This window comes from Bombina bombina, chromosome 1 (genome assembly GCF_027579735.1).
Source record: "Bombina bombina isolate aBomBom1 chromosome 1, aBomBom1.pri, whole genome shotgun sequence".
Lineage (NCBI taxonomy): Eukaryota > Metazoa > Chordata > Amphibia > Anura > Bombinatoridae > Bombina > Bombina bombina.
The window spans coordinates 604,294,271-604,316,896 of NC_069499.1; the positions used below are offsets into that span (position 1 = coordinate 604,294,271).

The following is a 22,626-nucleotide window of genomic DNA, read 5'->3' on the forward strand; positions in this document are numbered from 1 at the left end:
CCAAATACTCCATTCAGACTGTGCATCTTGCTGGCCAGCTTTCTATTCATGATGGTAGGGAGCTGCTCTGCTTGCTGCTGCACCGGATAAGAAAACGCTGCTTGGGGGGCCAGCAAGTGGTTCTTAGTAGTGGGACTCAGTCACTCGGTCTGCATAGGTGACAACTACCAAAATCCTGGCCAGATGAAAAATAGAGCCTTTTTAATGAGCCCAGTTTGCGTGAGTCATCCTGAGCTGTGATAAAACTTTAGGCACTATGGCTGGGGAGAAGTGCAGGGATTACAGTTGCTACACTTCTCCCGGTAGAGCCTTTGACAGCTGGACTGTGTGGAGCTTGTTTGCTTTTAATGCTAACTTCCTGCCAGAACGTAGCTGTGAAGACAGCAGCAGGGGGTTGGGCTTTCAGCATGGAGAAGACAGAGGAGGTATGTTAATTACTTAAAAAAATGCTCTGTTGTGTTTTTTTCTTTCTTTCTGCTGTTTTATGGCCTTTTTCCACTGCAGATAATGAGAATGTGTGTTTTAAAAGACCGGGGAAAGGGGAGCATACTTAGGACTTAGTACTAAGTTTAATTGCACCAGGAAGCTAAAAGGTCAGCTAAATGTGCTCCTTTCTTAAAAAATAGATAAATAGAATAAAAATAAGTACTTTGGTCTTTGCTCTATTAAACAAGTTGAACTGTGATGGTGCCACTGGGGTAATGACCAGTGTGTGGGGAGAGTTTGTGTCTTTGTGTGTGTAAGTGTCTTTATGTCTGTGTAAGTGTCTTTATGTCTGTGTGTGTGTGTGTAAGTGTCTTTATGTCTGTGTGTGTGTGTGTGTAAGTGTATTTATGTCTGTGTGTGTGTGTAAGTGTCTTTATGTCTGTGTGTGTAAGTGTCTTTATGTCTGTGTGTAAGTGTATTTATGTCTGTGTGTAAGTGTATTTATGTCTGTGTGTGTGTGTGTAAGTGTCTTTATGTCTGTGTGTGTGTGTAAGTGTCTTTATGTGTGTGTGTAAGTGTATTTATGTCTGTGTGTAAGTGTATTTATGTCTGTGTGTGTGTGTAAGTGTATTTATGTCTCTGTGTGTGTGTGTGTAAGTGTCTTTATGTCTGTGTGTGTGTGTGTAAGTGTCTTTATGTCTGTGTGTGTGTGTGTAAGTGTCTTTATGTCTGTGTGTGTGTGTGTGTGTAAGTGTCTTTATGTCTGTGTGTGTGTGTAAGTGTCTTTATGTGTGTGTGTAAGTGTCTATGTCTTTATGTGTGTGTGTAAGTGTCTTTATGTCTGTGTGTGTGTGTAAGTGTCTTTATGTCTGTGTGTGTGTGTAAGTGTCTTTATGTCTGTGTGTGTAAGTGTCTTTATGTCTGTGTGTAAGTGTCTATGTCTTTATGTGTGTTTGTAAGTGTATTTATGTATGTGTGTGTGTAAGTGTATTTATGTCTGTGTGTAAGTGTATTTATGTCTGTGTGTGTGTGTGTGTCTTTATGTCTGTGTGTGTGTGTGTAAGTGTCTTTATGTCTGTGTGTTATGAAATATACCAAAGAAAACCAGTTCAGCAAGACAAGGGCACAGCACATGACATATCTTGTGAATTATGTAGTATAACAATTATTTACAATATAGGCTGTACTGTTAGAGGGCATTAAAGTCATTTTTTTTTCCTTTTATGAATCTTAGAGGGGTTATTTTAAAATGTAATATATGTTTTGTATTTTCTTTCTGTAAGACATGTTTCTATACTGAGGAAATATAAATATATGTGTGTATGGTTGTCTGTCTGTATTAACCTATATTTATGCAAAACAATATTTTAATAAAATTAATTTTTATATGCATGATAGAAATTTTAAATTTAAAGGTTAAAGTAAATTCAAATATTTTCTTTTATGATTGAGACAGAGCATGGAATTTTAAACAACTTTCCACTTTACTTCTATTATTTAATTTGCTTTACTCTATTGTAGTCCTTTGTTGAACAGCATACCTAGATAGGTTCAGGAGCAGAAATGCATTACTGAAGCTAGCGGCTGATTGGTGGTTGAAGATATATATCTCTTGACATTGGTTTACCACATGTCATCAGCGAGATCTCAATGGTGCATTGCTGCTCCTTCAACAAATGATACCAAAAGAATGTAGCAAATTTAATAAAAGAAGTCAATTTTAAAATTACTTAAACTTGTATGCTCTATCAGAATCACAAAAGAAAAACTGAGTTTCATGTCCCTTTAAATTTCCAGATAGCATAAGTAGGCATAGTCATGTCAAATAATAACAAGATATGAACAGTCATGTACCTTATATATATATATATATATATATATATATATATATATATATATATATATATATATATATATATTAGAGTTGAACCAGAGACAGAGTATATATTGTTAGTATTAAATCTATATTCACGATGCCCATCCCATGATTCTTCTATGAGATCAGACATGGATCTACTTTTTTGTGTGACTGTTGCAATGTAATTTCAAGGCAGCATGTGTGAGAAATATCAGGGAATATAAATTGGATTAGGCAGTAGGCACCATACTTTGGTGCCTATTTATATTCCCTGATATTTCTCACATGTTTGAAATTACATTGCAACAGTCACACAAAAAAAGTAGATCCATGATAATGAAGGAATCTATAAGCATAATTTGCAGCATTAAAGTAAAAAGTATGTTTTAAACATATTTTAATGGGCCTGGATTTCTAGATCTCCTAATCAGAGCAAGCATTTTGTTATCTGGCAAGAGTTTCTGTTACAATCCTTTAGACTAAAATCATCATGTTTACTAAGTTGACCAGTTTTCCAAGACACCATTTAAAGGGACATGAAACCCATATGTTTTCTTTCATGATTTAGAAAGAGCATGTACTTTTAAATAACTTTCCAATTTACATCTAATAGCTGGCTTTCTTCATTCTTTTGATATCCTTTGTTGAAAATCATATCTAAATATGCTCATTAGCTACTGAGCATATTTAGATATGATTTTCGACAAAGGATATCAAAAGAATGAAGAAAACCAGATATCCTTTGTTGAAAATCATATCTAAATATGCTCAGTAGCTACTGATTGGTGGCTGCATATAGATACCTCATGCGATTGGCTCGCCCATATGCATTGCTATTTCTTCAACAAAGGATATCTAAAGAATGAAGGCGTATCCGATTCCTAGCCACTGCCTCACCAGCCTCTGAAGTCAGCGCACATCACTGGGATGCAGTCAGAATGATATGTAGGGTGCAGTCAGAATTATATGTAGGATACAGTCAGAATGATATGTAGGGTGCAGTCAGAATTATATGTAGGATACAGTCAGAATGATATGTAGGATGCAGTCAGAATGATAAGTAGGATACAGTCAGAATTATATGTAGGATACAGTCAGAATGATATGTAGGATGCAGTCAGAATGATATGTAGGGTGCAGTCAGAATAATATGTAGGGTGCAGTCAGAATAATATGTAGGGTGCAGTCAGAATTAAATGTAGGCTACAGTCAGAATGATATGTAGGGTGCAGTCAGAATTATATGTAGGATGCAGTCAGAATTATATGTAGGATGCAGTCAGAATTATATGTAGGATGCAGTCAGAATGATATGTAGGATGCAGTCAGAATGATATGTAGGATGCAGTCAGAATGATATGTAGGATGCAGTCAGAATGATATGTAGGATGCAGTCAGAATGATATGTAGGGTGCAGTCAGAATAATATGTAGGATGCAGTCAGAATGATATGTAGGATGCAGTCAGAATGATATGTAGGATGCAGTCAGAATGATATGTAGGCTGCAGTCAGAATGATATGTTGGGTGCAGTCAGAATGATATGTAGGGTGCAGTGAGAATTATATGTAGGCTGCAGTCAGAATGATATATAGGATGCAGTCAGAATGATATGTAGGGGCCTATTTATCAAGCCGTCAACTGCAAATACGCTGGAATTCCGCAGCGTAATTGTGGAGAGCTTGATTCGCCTTATTTATCAAAGGCTACAGACTGGCAAAAGTTGAATTTTGTGACGTAACATACGATCCGCTGGTCTCAGTCCGACACAGATCGATGGTTACGTCACTACAGATGTTCCGAATGCAAATTCGGCACTATCTGACTACTTTTGCTAATTATCAAAAATCTACCAGATACGCTCGCCACTATTCCAGCCCAGCGTACCTGGTTTTCAATCCGCCGCCCTGGAGGCGGCAGATGCCATAGGAATCAATGGGAGTCTGAAAGCAGTGAAAGCTTATGTTCGCTGTTGTCCGATATCCCATTGATTTCTATGGTATAATAAAAGTAACGTTTACACCTAACACCCTAACATATACCCGAGTCTAAACACCCCTAATCTGCCGTCCACTACACCGCCACCACCTACATTATACTTATTATCCCCTAATCTGCCGCCCCAACACCGCCGCCACCTAAATAAAAGTTATTAACCCCCAATCTGCCGCTCCCGACACCACCGCCACCTACATAATGTTATTAACCCCTATCCCGCCGCTTCCGGAGCCCACCGCAACTAAATAAAGTTATTTACCCCTAAACCCCTGGACTCCCACATCACTACCACTTACTAAACCTATTAACCCCTAAACTGCCAGCCCCCTACATCGCCATAAACTAAATTAAACTATTAACCCCTAAACCTAACAACCCACTAACCTTACATTAAATATTAACTCATCCCTATCTTATAATAAATTTAAACTTATCTTTAGATTTAATTAAACTATATTAAACTATTAATTAATCTACCCTAACTGGTATACTAAAATTATATTAAACTATATTAAACTAATTAATTTAATCTACCCTATTATACTAAAATTACAATAAACTATATTAAAGTAATAATTAACCTACCCTAACTTTTAAACTAAAATTACATTAAACTACAAATTAAATTAACTATATTGTATATTTAAACACCTAACCCTACTCAAATAATTTAAATCTACACTAAAAAATTACAAAGTTACAAAAAACTAACAACTAAGTTACAAAAAATAACAAACACTAAGTTCCACAAAAAAATAAACACTAAGTTACAAAAAATAAAAAAGAAATTATCAAAAATTTTAACTAATTACACCTAATCTAAGGGCCCTATGAAAATAAAAAAGCCCCCCCAAAATAAAAAAAACCCTAACCTACAATAAACTACAAATAGCCCTTAAAAGGGCTTTTTGCGGGGCATTGCCCCAAAGTAATCAGCTCTTTTACCTGTAAATAAAAAATACAAACAACCCCCCAACAGTAAAACCCACCACCCACACAACCAACCCCCCAAATAAAACCCTTATCTAAAAAAAACTAAGCTCCCCATTGCCCTGAAAAGGACATTTGGATGGGCATTGCACTTAAAAGGGCATTTAGCTCTATTGCAGCGCAAACCCTAATCTAATATTAAAACCCACCCAATAAAACCTTTAAAAATCCTAACACTAACCCCAGAAGATTCATTTAAAGTTTTGAAGATCCGACATCCATCCTCCAAGAAGCCGGCCAAAGTCTTCATCCAAGCCTGCAGAAGTCTTCAACCAGACGGCATCTTCTATCTTCATCTATCCGGCGCAGAGCGGCTCCATCATCAAGACATCCGACGCGGAGCATCCTCTTCTGACGACGACTTCTTCGGTATGAAGGTTCCTTTAAATGACGTCATCCAAGATGGTGTCCCTTAGATTCCGATTGGCTGATAGAAAAAAATCCTATTGGCTGTTGCAATCAGCCAATAGGATTGAACTTCAATCCTATTGGCTGATCCAATCAGCCAATAGGATTGAGCTCACATTCTATTGGCTGTTCCAAATTGCAACAGCCAATAGGATTTTTTTCTAAAGACCGCTGCTCCATAACCTGTCCGTCTACTCTGAGGAGGTGGACAGAGATCCCGTGAAATCAACCCGATCAAATACGATCGGGTTGATTGACACCCCCTGCTGGCGGCCGATTGCCCGCGAATCTGCAGGGGCGGCATTGCACCAGCAGTTCACAAGAGCTGCTGGTGCAATGCTGAATGCAGAGAGCGCAATGTCTGTCGGACATGATCCGCTGATCGGATCATGTCGAACAGACATTTGATAAATAGGCCCCTAAGCCTTGCTATAGTATATGAGTAGAGAACCGCCCACACACAGTATCTGAAACAGATGTCCCATGTATAGCAGCAGCAGACAGGCATTGATCACAACTATGTAGATTTCCAGAGCTATCTTGCCTCACTATGCAGCTACTAGGGACTGCCCAGCTCTCTCACCCTGCTGATCAGTAAAAGCAAGCAGAGGATGTCACTGGGAATGTAAACTGTGATACGTAGCAGTGACACCTGCTAGATTACAGCTGATTTTGCAAAAAGTAAAGTTGGTTCTTGTCTTTTACACACTGGGACAAAGGACAGGGAATCCATTTGGTCAAATTCATGACAATCCAGGAGAGCATAGCTTAGCCCTTTAAAAAAAAAAATAGGGACACACTGACCAAATTCAGGACTGTCCCTAAAAGTATATGAGACATCTGGTCACCTTATTAATAATTAATAATCAAAGCTTGTTAATTCCATTTTAAATTGCGCTGAAGATTTCACAGATTTGTCACCAGTTACAAGCCAGGTGTCATCATTATCAAGGGATGAAGCAGACAGGAAGGGGTTCATAGCACATGTGCTGCCTGTAGGTTCTCTATTTTGCATGTGAAATCCAAGGGTTTTATATAACACATTATTTCCTTGTGCATTTCTTATATCTTTATATGTGTGATGTGTGGACTATTAAATATGTCTCAAAATTAGCAAAATACAGTAACCATTCAACTATAAATGTGATATGTGCAATGACTCAATAATTCATACTTAATGCTTTACTTCCAATTAAGGGGAGCATTAGTGATTACAAATTCTGCATATGTCTAAAACATTGCTTACTTGAATGCACTTCAAAGGGACTTAGGGGCAAATTCTAAGAAATTTGTTGGTCTAGTGTTTTTCCACTCCAACACTCACAGGGGCAGCGGCAGCCCTCATGGAATTCTATTAAAAAAGGGGCTATCCCTAAGAGTGGCGAGATGTCTTCTATAGAAATAATGATAGCTCTCTGCTATGTAAAAGTTCAATATTGCTCCCCAATAAAAATCAAATGACACTGTTTTCATTGCACTGCCACTGTTAATTATTATTACAGAATAATTAGTGTTTTGAGTATTTTGATAAAAGCGTGTCAGTTTTTTAGTTTGCAACAAAAAGAACAGTGAGATCTGTAATGGGTAAAAGTTGACAGAATTACGCTGGACTTTAAGAGACAATTTAATGTATGTGCATGGAACGCCTATGCTCAGCCTATTTTACGAAAAAACAATTATGCTTTGTATTTTGACATTTTTAAGGACCAGACTAGAGTGTTAATTATGCTAGAAGTACGTTTTTTGTGTGCTTTAGGTTGTGCTCGTATTATGAGTTGAAAGTAAACGGTTTTTGCTAACCCGACGAGCGCAAAAAGCTGAAGTTAGAATATCGCATGTATATATATATATATATATATATATATATAGAATTATATATAGGTATAGATATATAGTTATATATAGAAATATCTATTTAAAAATACATACAACATATTCTGGTATGTGCAGAACATTGGAAATATTCTACAGTAAATATTTATATTAAATACCTAGTTAAAACCTTTACTAAAAATTAATTTCGCATAAATATGCTTTTTCATGTTTTCATCTACTTAACTGCAAAGGGCTCCAATATACATATATCTATTATATATGTATACATATGTATTTATGTGTATATATGTCTGTAAATACATATATACACATATAAATACATATATACACATATAAATACATATGTACACACATTTTTTTCCTAACAATTGAATCTCATATCTTTGAGCCCTTATAACTTTTGTGTGCAATATTTTTTTTTGAATAATTTTTATTAGATGGTGTTACTATGAGTGTAACTATACTTTGTAATGTATTTTTGAAGTGTTTTGTGTAACTTTTATGTTTTGTGGAAAAGTTAACCAGAGCTCTAAAGTCGCAGTAATCATCATAGCGTAAATCGTAATTGCGGTTAAGCGATCGTGTTTACTTTCAACTTGTAGTACCAACGGTAAGCCTGACAAGCGCAAACCACCATGATAAACCCCTTATAGCCCAGGCACAAACGTTTGCACTCTACTTGTAAAATGGCCCTAATGTTTTTTCCACATTTTTTGTGGGAATGGTTCAATTATTCATTTTGTGTGATTTTCATATTACGATGTTCATTTTGCACTTTTGTAAAGTATGCATCTCCTTCCCATACGAAAATGCAGTGTATGCCCCTTAGCAAGATACCTTGTTTTAAGTGTAAAAAGTTGCTTTATAGAATTCCACCAGGGAAATAGAAGTACTGGCGCGTATGATTAAGAATCTCACCAGCCCAGAGACCTTTACAGAATCAGGACTAATGTACTTAGGTAAACAGCTAATATGAGTGCTTGTATTCAAAGCTCCAACAGGAACACCCTTACAAATGGGCTCGTCTCTCTCTCTCACCTCACCCCACTAGGGGGTTGATTTTTGTTGCTGCCTCATGTAGCTTTTCACATAGGGGTGCTTTCATTTTCACTATAGGCGTGGTTTAATTAGAGAAAACCTGCTATTTCAAATGAAAAATAAAAATAAAGGAGCTATTTGTAAATAATTTAATCCCCCTACACCCCAAAGATAAAAGGAATTATGGGAATATATTAAAGTGATGAACAATTTACAGTGCAATGACACTGTAAATACAATCTAACAAATACAATATATTGTATTATTATATTTTAAAAAAAGGCCTTTAGGCTACCTATCTCTTCACAAATCATGCTATTTTCTAATGGTGCATCTCGAGCTCTCAGGAGTATGTTGGTCAATTGGGGAAGTCTTGTTACCTTTTAGAGAAGTAGAATGTACTTAAACTCAATGGGATCTATACTATTTTATTAGAAGAGTTATGCAAATTGCTTCATAGAGGTTATAACATTGTTTTCAACATTTAAGCCAAGTGAATCTTTCAGAAATACGATACCATTATTTTCATCATATCATCATTTGCTATAAAAAATTATAAAATATGATGAAAAAATTGAAAAAACACACTTTTTCTTACTTTGATCCCCAAAATTTGTTACACATCTACAACCACCAAAAAACACCCATGCTAAATAGTTTCTAAATTTCGTCCTGAGTTTATTTAATGTTTACATGTTCTTTGCTTTTTTTGCAAGTTATAGGGCAATAAGTACAAGTAGCACTTTGTTATTTCCAAACCATTTTTTTTTTTTTTTCACAATTAGCGATAGTTACATTGTAACACTGATATCTGTCAGGAATCCCTGAATAAACCTTCACATTTATATATTTTTTTTAGAAGACAACCCAAAGTATTGATCTAGGCCCATTTTGGTATATTTCATGCCACCATTTCACCGCCAAATGCAATCAAATAAAAAAGATTGTTAACTTTTTCACAAACTTTAGGTTTCTCACTGAAATTATTTACAAACAGTTTGTGCAATTATTGCACAAATGGTTGTAAATGCTTCTCTGGGATCACCTTTGTTCAGAAATAGCAGACATATATGGCTTTGGTATTGCTTTTTAGTAATTAGAAGGTCGCTAAATGCGCACCACACTTGTATTATGCCCAGCAGTTAAGGGGTTAATTAGGTAGCTTGTAGGGTTAATTTTAGCTTTAGTGTAGAGATCAGCCTCCTACCTGAATCACACCCCACCTACCCCCTGATCCCTCCCTGACCCCCCTCAAACAGCTCTCTTCCCTCCCCTACCTCACAATTGTTACCACCATCTTAGGTACTGGCAGAAAGTCTGTCAGTACTAAAATAAAAGCCTTTATATATATATATATATATATATATATATATATATATATATATATATATATAATTTATTTTTATATATTCTTCAGTGTTGGATCCCCCCTTAGCCCCCAACCTCCCTGATCCCCCCAAACAGCTCTCTAACCTTCCCCCCTCTACCTATTTGCCGCCATCTTGGGTACTGTCAGCTGTCTGCTAGTACCCAGTTTGCTAAAAATGTTGCTTTTTTTATTAAAAAAAAATGAAAAACCCAATTTTTCTGTAATGTAGCTGCCCCCCCAAATACTTTACCCCCCTCCCCGATCGCTTTCCTAAAACTTGTTACCCCCTCTCCCTCCTTCACTTACACTAAAGTGTTTCCATAGTGTAGCGGTCCCACCCGCTACTGCGTGCTCCCGCACCCTGTCTCCTCGCACACGCACTCTGATCCGACTTCCTGCATGACCGGACTTCCTCCAGCGATGGGCTGCCCACCCGCCTCCCTTGTATGCCTCCAATGCCACCACAGAGTGGCCCTCTCTGCATCGGTTGCCTAAAAAAGGGTATTGCATGATGCCTCAATATGCCAGGCACGTCCTTGGTCGTTAACTACCGTTTTTTTGTAGGACGTGCCTGGCACGTCCTTGGTCGTTAAGGGGTTAAACGATATAAACAATGTTAATAGTTTACATTTACAGACTTGGAAGCAGTATTACGGTCCTCCAGAAAACTCTTTTCACCTGGGTTCTTGCATTTAACAACAGTCTTGAGCTCTTGAAGCGCCATTTTTTATATTCAGGGGAGGGGGAAGGGTCTGCTATCAGCCCCTTTCATTGGGTGTCCCAGCCTAACCCATCAACAGTGCTAAATTGGGAGCTTCTAAGTAAGTTTTTAAAAGGTTTTATACTGGATTTTTATATAATTATCTGTGCATATTCTTATTTATAGTATTGTATATTATATGCAGTTATATTAAAATTGGTGTATACTGTCCATTTAACACCCAAGTACTAAATGGAAAGTACTCACAGCTTCAATGCAGCTTAACAGCGTTAATTTCATCAGCAGTTAGGAAAACAATGTCCACTCGATGAGTAGATACAGTAAAAAAAATTTGTTTAATAAGAGAATAAAAACACAGCTTTTAACATAAATTGCTCAATGCATTTCAGCAGCTTACTGCCTTTCTGAAGAGCAAATAAAAAAAAATAAGAGCTGATTTAAATGTAGAACATATTAAAATAGTATTACACTCATATATATCAAATGTAAAATATAAGTTGTTTATTTAAATAAATGTATAAAAAGTGTTTGAAATAGATATGGTATATGACAAGGTGTTTGACTGGGAAGGGCTGAAAGGTGTTTGTGTGTATGTGTATATATATATATATATATATATATATATATATATAATATATATATATATATATACATACATATACACACTCACCAGCCACCCTATTAGGTACACCTGTTCAATTGCTTGGTAACACAAATTGCTAATCAGCCTATCACATGGAAGCAGCTCAATGCATTTAGCCATCTAGATGTGGTGAAGACGACTTGCTGAAGTTAAAATCGAGCATCAGAATGAGAAGATAGGAGATTTAAGTGACTTTGAACGTAGTATTTTCACACACAACCATCTCTAGAGTTTACATAGATTGGCCTGAAAAAGAGAAAATATCCAGTGAGTGGCGGTGTTGTGGAGGAAAAGGCCTTGTTGATGTCAGAGGTCAGAGAAAAATCTGCAGACTCGTTGAGATGATAGAAATGCAACAGTAACAGCAGATGGGGTACAGCAGCAGAAGACCACACCAGGTGCAACTCCTATCAGCTAAGAACAGAAAAATGAGGCTACAATTCGCACAGGCTCACCAAACTTGGACAATACAAGATTGGAAAAACATTGACTGGTCTGATTAATCTCGATTTCAGCTGCAACATTCAGATGGTAGGGTCAGAATTTGGTGTAAACAACATGAAAGCATGGATCCATCCTGCATTGTATCAATGGTTCAGGCTGGTGGTGGTGGTGTAATGGTGTGGGGGATATTTTCTTGGCACACTTTGGGCCCCTTAGTACCAATTGAGCATTGTTTAAATGCCACGGCCTACCTGAGTATTGTTGCTGACCATGTCAATCCCTTTATGACTACAGTGTACCCATCTTCTGATGGCTACTTCCAGCAGGATAATGCACCATGTCACAAAGCTCAAATCATCTAAAACTGGTTTCTTGAACATAACAATGAGTTCATTGTACTCCAATGGCCTCCACAGTCACCAGATCTCAATCCAAAAGAGCACCTTTGGGATGTAGTGGAACGGTCAATTCGCATCATGGATGTGCAGCCGACAAATCTGCAGCAACTGCGTGACACTATCATGTCAATATGGACCAAAATCTCTCCAACACCTTGTTGAATCTATGCCACGAATAATTAAGGCAATTCTGAAGGCAAAAGGGGGTCTAACCCGGTACTAGCAAGATGTACCTAATAAAGTGGTTGGTGAGTGTGTGTGTATATATATATATATATATATATATATATACGCGTGTGTGTGTATATATTTGTATGTGTGTATGTATAGATGTTTATATATGTGTACATATGTGTATACACACATACAAATATATACACATATAAATATATATACACATTTCAGCCCTTCCCAGTCAAACACTTTGTAATATACCATATACCTTTAAAACAATGTTAACACTGTTTTGTTTTTAAAATAGAAAGACTTGAAATAGCATTCTTCATCACTTAAAATAAATTTTAAATCTCTCTCTCTACCTCTCTCTCTTTCCCACCCTATATATATATATATATATATATATATATATATATATATATATACACACACACACAGACAATAGTAATATCTATATATAGATAGATAGATATATACACACACACATATAGATATATACAGTAGCTATATATATATTTTAAATGTGTATATATATATATATATACTGTATATACTGTATTTATGTTATAAAATATAAGTTTCTTATGAGTGAAGAACAATGCTATTTTAAGTATTGAAACCTTCAGGTTAGAGCGTTTGGTTTGCATACCTTTGGGTTAGCACACGAGCGAAAGTCAGAACAGGGGTTTTGTAGCACAATCAATAGAAGTCTATAGAGAGAGGTATTTACTGTGGCCACACAATCGTTTTCCAGATATTAGCAAGTCTTTCGCTCGAGCACAAATTTTTTACTTTCCACTTAAAATATGAGTGCAAGAATGGGAGCACTATTGATTTAACTTACGATTTGTTAGAGCTCAATAGTATAATAATATACAATAATATTTTTGCGCTCCATTTGTAATCTAGGCCTAAATCAGCAGACCATGATTTGAGCCATAAGGCTCTTCTAGCCAAAACAGACATAGGGGCCTATCTATCAAGCTCCGAACGAGCTTGACAGCCCGTGTTTGTGGCGAGTCTTCAGACTCGCCATAAACACAAGTTATGGAGCAGCGGTCACAAAGAGCATATATCTCTCCGCATTCAGCGATGTCTTGCGGACCTGATCCGCACTATCGGATCAGGTCCACAAGACATTTGATAAATAGGCCCCCGTAGGAGCATTATTTGTATTAATCGGAGTTATTTTGATAGTTGCATGACAAATGAAACTTTTTCAATCTTGACCAACCTCAAGCAATCCTCAATTTCTTCAAGGGAAGCTTCTTGGGAATTAAGGTTTGAAATGTTGTTACAAGCTTTAGGTATATATGCTACACTTGCAGCTGGACAAAACATATACCCTGCCAGCTCAAAAGTTCCCCTGTGAAAACTCTCAAACTTTCTGTTCATAAGATCCTTAAAAGAGGTACTAGCCTCTAAAGCAGTGCTTTCCAAACTGTGTGTCGGGACACACTAGTGTGTCGGCAGCAGTGTGTAGGTGTGTCCCTGCTTCAGCACAAATTTTTTTAAATTTAATTTTTTGTAAATTTTTCTTTGGGTTTCTGAATTTCCGCCTGCCTGGTACACATATCCCATGTTTGACATGTGATTGATACCTAGGGGGTCACAGATCATCTTAACCTATTGGCATAGCTCAGTGGGAACTGAAACTATTCCAATTGGTGGCTTTGGCGACACATTGGCTCCTGACTGCACGTGTAGTCAGTGAGTGGGACAGCAGTGTGTTTGCAGTGTGGGCAGTAGTCAATCGGACTCACCGAGCTCTGAGGGCGGCAGCTTAAACGCTGAGCTGAAGCCAGAAGTCAGTGGGGTTTATTTTGCAGCTAACTCCCAGTAGTGCATTGCTGCTCCTGCTCTTGATATATGGATACGAAGTGGAAGCTTAAAAATGCTTGATGATGAAATGCGAGTGTCTTTATCTAATATTCCACCAAATATTCAGAAATTGTGTTCATCCCATCAACCTCATACATCCCATTAAAATAGTAAGTAGTTATTGGTGTAGTTATTATAAACTTTTTTTTAATTCTTGCACATACATACTGTTACTTGTAAATACATTTAGTTATTATATAATTTATGTATGTGTCTGTATCTCTTAAAACAAGTTAGTTTAGCCTCCTTTTTGCTAGTACAACTGATTTACTGTGTCACGAAATGATGTAGGTCTAAAAAGTGTGTCACCAATATGAAAAGTTTGGAAAGCTTTGCTCTAAAGGAATGGTAGTCCACCTAGCCAAAGTGGAGATGATATTATCCACCTTTGGAATGGTCACTTATACCTTTAATTTTTCAAAGGGTAAAGGGAACATGTTTTTTAATTTGGCTGAGGGAATGCCTGTTTTGTTTCATTCCTTCTTGATTAGGACCCTGTCTAGCATTAGACATAGACTGAGCATGGGGACACACCAACACATTGTTACATATCAAAACTGTTGAGAAGGGGTAAACTAAGCATTATGTTCAAAGATCTGATCTGCACATGTTTTTAAATGTAAAATTGTAAGGATTACAGTAATTGCCTACTGTCACTTTAAAAGAAAATTTATTGAAATTGCTACTTTAAAGGGTGAGTCTACTCAAGAATTGTTATTGTTTAAAAAGATAGATAATCCCTTTATTACACATTTCCCAGTTTTATGTAACCAACACAGTTATATTAATACACTTTTTAGCTCTGTGATTACCTTGTATCAAAGCCTCTGCAGACTGCCCCCTTATCTCAGTTCTTTTGCCAGACTTGCATTTTTGACAATCAGTGCAGACTCATAAATAACTGCACAGGAGTGAGCACAATGTAATATATAGCACACATAAACTAGCATTGTCTAGCTGTGAACAACTGTCAAAATGCACTGAGATAAGAGCAACCTTCATGGGCTTAGAAATTAAAATATGAGCCTACCTAGGTTTAGCTTTCAGTAAAGAATACCAAGAGGGCATACAAATTTGATGATAAAAGTAAATTAGAAAGTTTTTTAAAATTGCATGCCCTGTCTGATCATGAAAACTTAATTTTGACTAGACTGCCCCTTAAAATTTGATTAAACCAGTAGATATAAAATATCAGTAAGCCATTTTTAGGTCTTTTTTAAAAAGCCAAAAGTGTCTACAAGTGTAGTGTTAAATGGTGTATTTTAATGTGTCCCCAGGCTATGTGAAATGTGTACATCATGAAAATAGCCTGAATACTATGAAGGTGCATTGTACTTACCTTTCAGCATCTTCGTCTACCTTGCTCACCATAGCTGCAGAAGACTGCTTCCAGTAGATGGGCCTATTTGAGGCAGTGCAAGCACAGTGCCAAGAATCTGTAAGGAGCAGCTCACTGTAGACCAAGGGATTGGGGGGCATGCCCACATTTCACCTGGAAGGCTGTGGCTTGTCAACACTGTGAGAAGATTTTCACTGCTTGGCTGAACTCCTGTCCACTTCTCTGCCCTGTTTGTAGATTCTCTGAGGAGGATAAAAGGTCTCAAATCAAAAAATTTTAGAGACTTAACTAATTAAGGGCCAGATTACAAGCAGAGCGCTATTACGCGTTAACTGCTGTAGAAATAGGCACGCATTTGAAAGTAAACCATTTTTGATAACGCACTAACCCAACGCGCGTAAAAAGCTGAACTCAAAATATCGCACTCAATAACGTATTCCCCCATAGAAGTCAAAGGAGCAAAAAAGTTGGGGGTGGGAGAACTAATACCCTACTTGCGCGCAAACCCAATCTTATATTCTCAAGCACGCCAACCCGACATGAAAATATGAATATTTCACATTCCAATGTTCTTCATATAGAAGAATATGTTCTAGTTATTCATAAATACATATTTATATATATATCTGATGGAATTTTGGTACAATATATATCTATATCTATATATATAGATGATTATATATAGGTATTGCGATATACAGATATATATAGTAATATATACTTTATGAAGAAAATATTCTGCAGAACATTGGAATGGGAAATATTTACAGTAAATACATAAATAAAACCTTTATTAAATATAAATATAGCATAAATATGTTTTTTCATGTTTTCATCTACTTAAAGGGACAGTCTACACCAGAATTTTTATTGTTTTAAAAGATAGATAATCCCTTTATTACCCATTCCCCAGTTTTGCATAACCAAGACAGTTATATTTATATACTTTTTACCTCTGTGATTATCTTGTATCTAAGCCTCTGCAAACTGACCCTTTATTTCAGTTCTTTTGACAGACTTGCAGTTTAGCCAATCAGTGCTGGCTCCCAGGTAACTTCACGTGCATGAGCACAGTGTTATCTATATGAAACAAATGAACTAACACCCTCTAGTGGTAAAAAAAACTGTTAAAATGCATTCTGAAAAGAGGCGGCCTTCAAGGTCTAAGAAATTAGCATATGAACCTCCTAGGTTAAGCTTTCAACTAAGAATACCAAGAGAACAAAGCAAAATTGGTGATAAAAGTAAATTGGAAAATTGTTTAAAATTACATGCTCTATCTGAATCATGAAAGTTTATTTTGGACTAGACTGTCCCTTTAACTGCAAAGGGCTTTAATGTGTGTACATATGTATTTATGTGTTTATATGTGTGTAAATGTCTGTAACTACATATAAACGTACGCATATATAGACATATATATATATATATATATATATATATATATATATATATCCATACATATTCATATTTAAACATGTATATAACTTGTAATACGAGCAAAAAACCCAACGTGCACAATCAATCCCTTTTTCCTCGCTCACAACAGTTAGAGCGCCACTTCTGTATCATAGAAAAGACCCTCTCCCCCCCCAAAAAACAAAAAATACACAGTTTTCACATGGCAAACTATAATAAATAGAGTGATTGCCAATACCTCCAACTTTTTTAGAGGATAAAGGGAACATGGTTTTGAATTTGGCAGATTGAACAAAGGGAATTTCTGTTCCTTGTTAATTAGACCAGAAACTGAATCAGGAACAGGGAAGTTCGATGGCTTTTTTTTCCGGCTGCCTTGAAGAATTTGTCAATCTTGTTAGCAGATTTTCTGCAGATTGAGGATCCTCAACCCCCAAGGCAACTGAAACATCCTGTAAAAGAGCATGTATGCGCTCCAACCTGAAATTAAAGGACACATCTAATGGCCTCACTATCTCATAAAAGAAAAGAGATCTTTCTTGTCTCTTGTTTGAATAATTGAGATTTAACTAAATAAATGGTGGCGCTTCTTATGGATTGGAATGTCATAGAAAAGGAAGCCATGAAAATACAAAGTTTTCACATGGCAAACTATAATAGATAGACAGCTAGCCAATGCCAGGAATGCCATAGGGACATACAAGTCCAAAAAGAAAATGTTCCATTGTGTTAGAGCAGTTTATTATTGCACTGTTGTAGAGGAGCAATGCACTACTGGGACTAAGTTGAACACATCTGATGAGCCAATGACAACAGGCATATGTGCTTAATCCCCCTCTTGCTCCCAGAAGAACATTGCTCCTCTTGAGCCTACCTAGGTATCCTTTATAACAAAGGATACTGAAATAAAGAAGTACATCTGATAATTAGTCTCTTATAATTGCATGATCCATCTCAACCTTGAAAGTTTAATTTGGACTCCCATGTCCCTTTAAGGCTAATGTGAGAAAGTACTGGGTTTCCTGATCACCTAGTTGCAAATGATCCTTCTATTGACCAGTCTTGTTCCTGGTGATGATGAAGATGGCTTTTATTTTTGTATCAAGATCTGATGCCCTACGCTTTGCAGTGACAATGAGCATTTTATAATATTCCACATGAGAGCACAGCGGTTGGTGCTGTCTTGATTTTGCTCAAAGTGTAGAACCAGTAATGGAATAAAAAATTACATTTAAAATCACTGTCATATGTAATTCACATAGAAGTATTAATAAATAAATTAATGAAAAATATATCATACAGTACTATATATATATATGCGTGCCATCCTTCCACTGAACTTTCCTATTTCTCCCTCCATCTCACAGTACTTAAAGCTGACCGCTCACAGCGCAGATCTAGAAAACCTCTCCCACCCGCACCCACGGAACCTCAGGTAACAGCCTATAAAGAAGGAGATAGGGTGTAGATAATCTGCATTTTGTACTCTTCTTGTATGAATAATTACAATTCCCTAAACCACTGCTACGAAATTGCTACTGAGCATGGCTTGATTTTTTTTTTTTTCTCTGTTTGCTATAACGCAGCATGCTTGAAATATTTAAAAATAAGGCATTTTAAACCTTAACATCTCAACCACAGCTGCCAAGAGACAATAAAATCTATATAAATTTAATTTAAAAAGTGTGCATCAAAGCAGCTAAATCTGCATTAAAAACATATATAGTCAGTTATTATATTTACGCTTTGTAAACATTTCTTAAGAGAGTAAAGTTTATGAGAAAGTTTACAATCTAATTGTGTTCTATTCTGAACGTGTTATACTAATAATATTGTGACCGCACTGCAACAAACGCTTTCGATATTAATAACACGTTTGATACACTGTCAGAAAAAATGTGCAGCTTGTCACTGGAGCAGTACCCTCAAAGGTACACCCACTGTACCCTTTAACATGGGTACAAATTGGTACCCTTGCAGATTGTACCTTTCAAAGGCAAATATGTACCTTTGGTGACTAGATTGGACCTCAGTGCCATGGTACCATATTGTACCCCTAAAAAATGGTGCAAATCTGGCCTTTTAAGGGTACTGCCCCAGTGACAAGCTCTTTTTGTACCTCATGATGGCAAATTTGTACTCAACACAGCATATTACAAATGCTGTTCCATTAAATTTACATTCAAATATGCATTAATTTAATGTGTACTTTTTTTCAGACAGTATTCCAATAGCCACACTGCAGTTTAAAAAAAAGTTTGGATACTGTAGCCATATAGCAAATCCAAAGAATGGTACAGAACCACCTGAACGTACCAGGCCAAACAACCAATTCCAAAAAGAACTACTCAATGTGTTTTATATCACTCTGTACTGGACTCTAAACACATCCCATTTAATTTAGAGTGACATGCCACATAAAACATACATATATATAGAAAACATATAGAAAACAACATAATAATAAAATATAACTCTAACAAAAAGAAGGGGGATTCAGGGGAGGGATAAACGATAAAACTCACAACCATACATTGAATTGTCATTCTATGCAAAATATATGCAAATGCATCTATTTCCCCAGTACACACTTTGGTGATGAACCTGCTACCAATAGATGGAGCTGTGTTACACATGTCAAGGAACTTTCAACCAACAGATGGTGCTATGGTGTGTTACACAATGTCCATGTATGTGACTGGGGAATGGTTAAAATTGTATTTTTATTTTTTTTTAAACTGGTTCTTAAACAGCTCTTGTTTATTTTATTGAGTTTAAAACAAAAAAAAAATCTTTGTAATTTTAGTTAATACATTTGTTTTATGTTTAAGAGTTAACATCTTGATGCTCTAAATATAAACATTAGAATGTTAAGTGCTTGTTTGCTATTTAGAACCAGCAACACAATATCACTGAATATATGGGTTATTAAGTATTTTTTTTTGCTTTGCCCGCTTCTTGCATATTACCAACAATGATTAAACATAATTATTTTGCTGTACAACATGTATGTTGCATTCATTTTGGGTGACTGCCATTTATGTGAATATGAATAATTGAGGTGTACAAATAATATAGACTTGCAGGGTTTGGCAGCCTTGAACCACCCATCCCCTCAACCTTTTAGTCACACAAGTGATTGTACCGTTTTGGGGGGATTAAATGGTACAGACATGGACCCTTTGACAGTTGGAAACATATTTGTACCTTATTTACCACTCAATGGTACATATTAGTTCCTTAAGGTGTAATTTTGATCTATTGAGGGTACAACCACAGCAGTTGTACCCTAAGTGTTCACCCCAACTGTACCCTTTTTTCTAACAGTGTAAAGCGTGGTAGCAATATTATAAGTTCTCACTGTTATAATATTGCAACCATATTGTATCAAATGTCCGGAAAAGTGAGAACTTATATCAGCAATAAATAAAAAAAACTAGAAAGTCGCGACTACTGTCTTCTATAAAATAATAATTGCACAAACACAAAATCTACTTCCAAAAAAAAAGAAAAAAAAAACACACTACAAAGATAAATACATGATAGTTGAATTTAAATGCAATCGTAAGAGCGCAATTGCATTTTACTATTGTCAGGTTAGCTTGTGTAAAAGGTAGTGTGTTGAAAAAAGTTGCACTAAACACAACATAAATATAATAAATATTACACTCATATAAACACTATCTGAAAAAAATTATTCATAAAATTAAGTAAAATAAGTTATAAGGGTTCAAAGGTATATTGTATATGACAAGGTGATTGACTGGAAAGGACTATGATGTGTATATATACATACATATACTTGTCAAAATATGTGTGTGTATATATATATATAAATAAATACATACATACATATATGTGTATATATATATATATATATACACATTTTTATGTTTATATATATATATATTTAAACGTGCATGTGTTTTACTGTATATGTACTGTACATATTTAACATTCCAATGTTCTACACGGGATAATGTAATTTATTTCCTAAGACATGGAGAGTCCACAACGTCATTCCAATTACTAGTGGGGATATTCACTCCTGGCCAGCAGGAGTAGGCAAAGAGCCCACAGGAAAACTGTTAAGTGTCACTTCCCTTACCCATAACCCCCAGTAATTCTCTTTGCCTCTGTCAGTGAAGGAGGTGAAGTTTGGTGTCTGAAGATATTGATTCCTTTTTTGGGTATTTTTCCCTACAAGCAAGGATTTGGGTTTAGCTGTGTCCACATCAATCTCTTGAGTAAGAGTAGTGGTGGCTTTTAAGCAGTTAGGAAGTGGTGAGATGGTCCTTACTTTGTTTCCCTAACATATTTACTGCCCTAGTCACAGAAAGCCAGAGTTGGTTACTCTGTTCTTTCTTTTTCCACAGGTCTCTGTAAGGAATATCGCCTAGATTACGAGTTTGGCGTTAGCCTTAAAAAGCAGGGTTGAGAGGTTCAAACACTGCTTTTTTCCTAACGCTGGTATTACGAGTCTGACAAGTACAGGCTCACCACTCACTTTTCTTCCGCGACTCAAGGCTACCGCAAATCCCCTTACGTCAATTGCGTATCCTATCTTTTTAATGGGATTTGCCTAACGCTGGTATTACGAGTCTTGGAAGAAGTCAGCGGTAGACCCTCTCCTGTCAAGACTCCTACCGCATTTAAAAGTCAGTAGTTAAGAGTTTTATGGGCTAACGCCGGAACATAAAACTCTTAACTAAAGTGCTAAAAAGTACACTAACACACATAAGCTACCTATTAACCCCTAAACCGAGGCCCCCCCCCACATCGGAAACACTTAAATAAATATATTAACCCCTAATCTGCCGACCGGACATTGCCGCCACTGTAATAAATATATTAACCCCTAAACCACCGCACTCCCGCCTCGCAAACACTAGTTACATTTTATTAACCCCTAATCTGCCGTCCCTAACATCTCCGACACCTACTTACATTTATTAACCCCTAATCTGCCACCCCCAACGTCGCGCTACTATATTAAAGGTATTAACCCCTAAACCTAAGTCTAAACCTAACCCTAACCCCCCTAACTTAAAGGGACAGTATACACTCATTTTCATATAACTGCATGTAATAGACACTACTATAAAGAATAAGATGCACAGATACTGATATAAAAATCCAGTATAAAATGGTTTAAAAACGTACTTAGAAGCTTTCCGTTTAGCTCTGTTGAAAAGGCAGTTGGAAAGCCCACTGCAAGTGGAAAATAAGACACTCCCCCCCCTCCCCCTTCTTTTGCATATGAAAAGACCCTTTACACAAACAGGAGCAAGCTGGAGAAGGTAGCTGACGGTATTCAAATAAAACTTTGGGGCTTGGTTAGGAGTCTGAATATCAGAGCAATGTTATTTAAAAATAAGCAAAATTATACATTTTTTAAAAAAACATACTTTATGGGCTTTATAAATAGATCATCTACAAAACATTTATGCAAAGAAAAAATGAGTGTATAATGGCCCTTTAAATATAATTTAAATTAAACAAAATAAAATTACTACAATTAAATAAATGAATCCTATTTAAAACTAAATACTTACCTATAAAATAAACCCTAAGCTAGCTACAATATAACTAATAGTTACATTGTAGCTAGCTTAGGATTTATATTTATTCTACAGGCAACTTTGTATTTATTTTAACTAGATACAATAGTTATTAAATAGTT

General features: G+C 36.2%; 1 protein-coding gene across 1 annotated transcript in view; it reads left to right on the forward strand.

The window, feature by feature from the left end:
* BTK (Bruton tyrosine kinase) overlaps positions 1 to 22,626 on the forward strand; it is a 303,295-nt gene that overhangs the window by 165,254 nt on the left and 115,415 nt on the right. Inside the window, exon 7 of the mRNA XM_053698951.1 lies at positions 18,311 to 18,378. Within this exon, the coding sequence (XP_053554926.1) occupies positions 18,311 to 18,378 (68 nt within the window). The remainder of the gene's footprint in view (positions 1 to 18,310; positions 18,379 to 22,626) is intronic.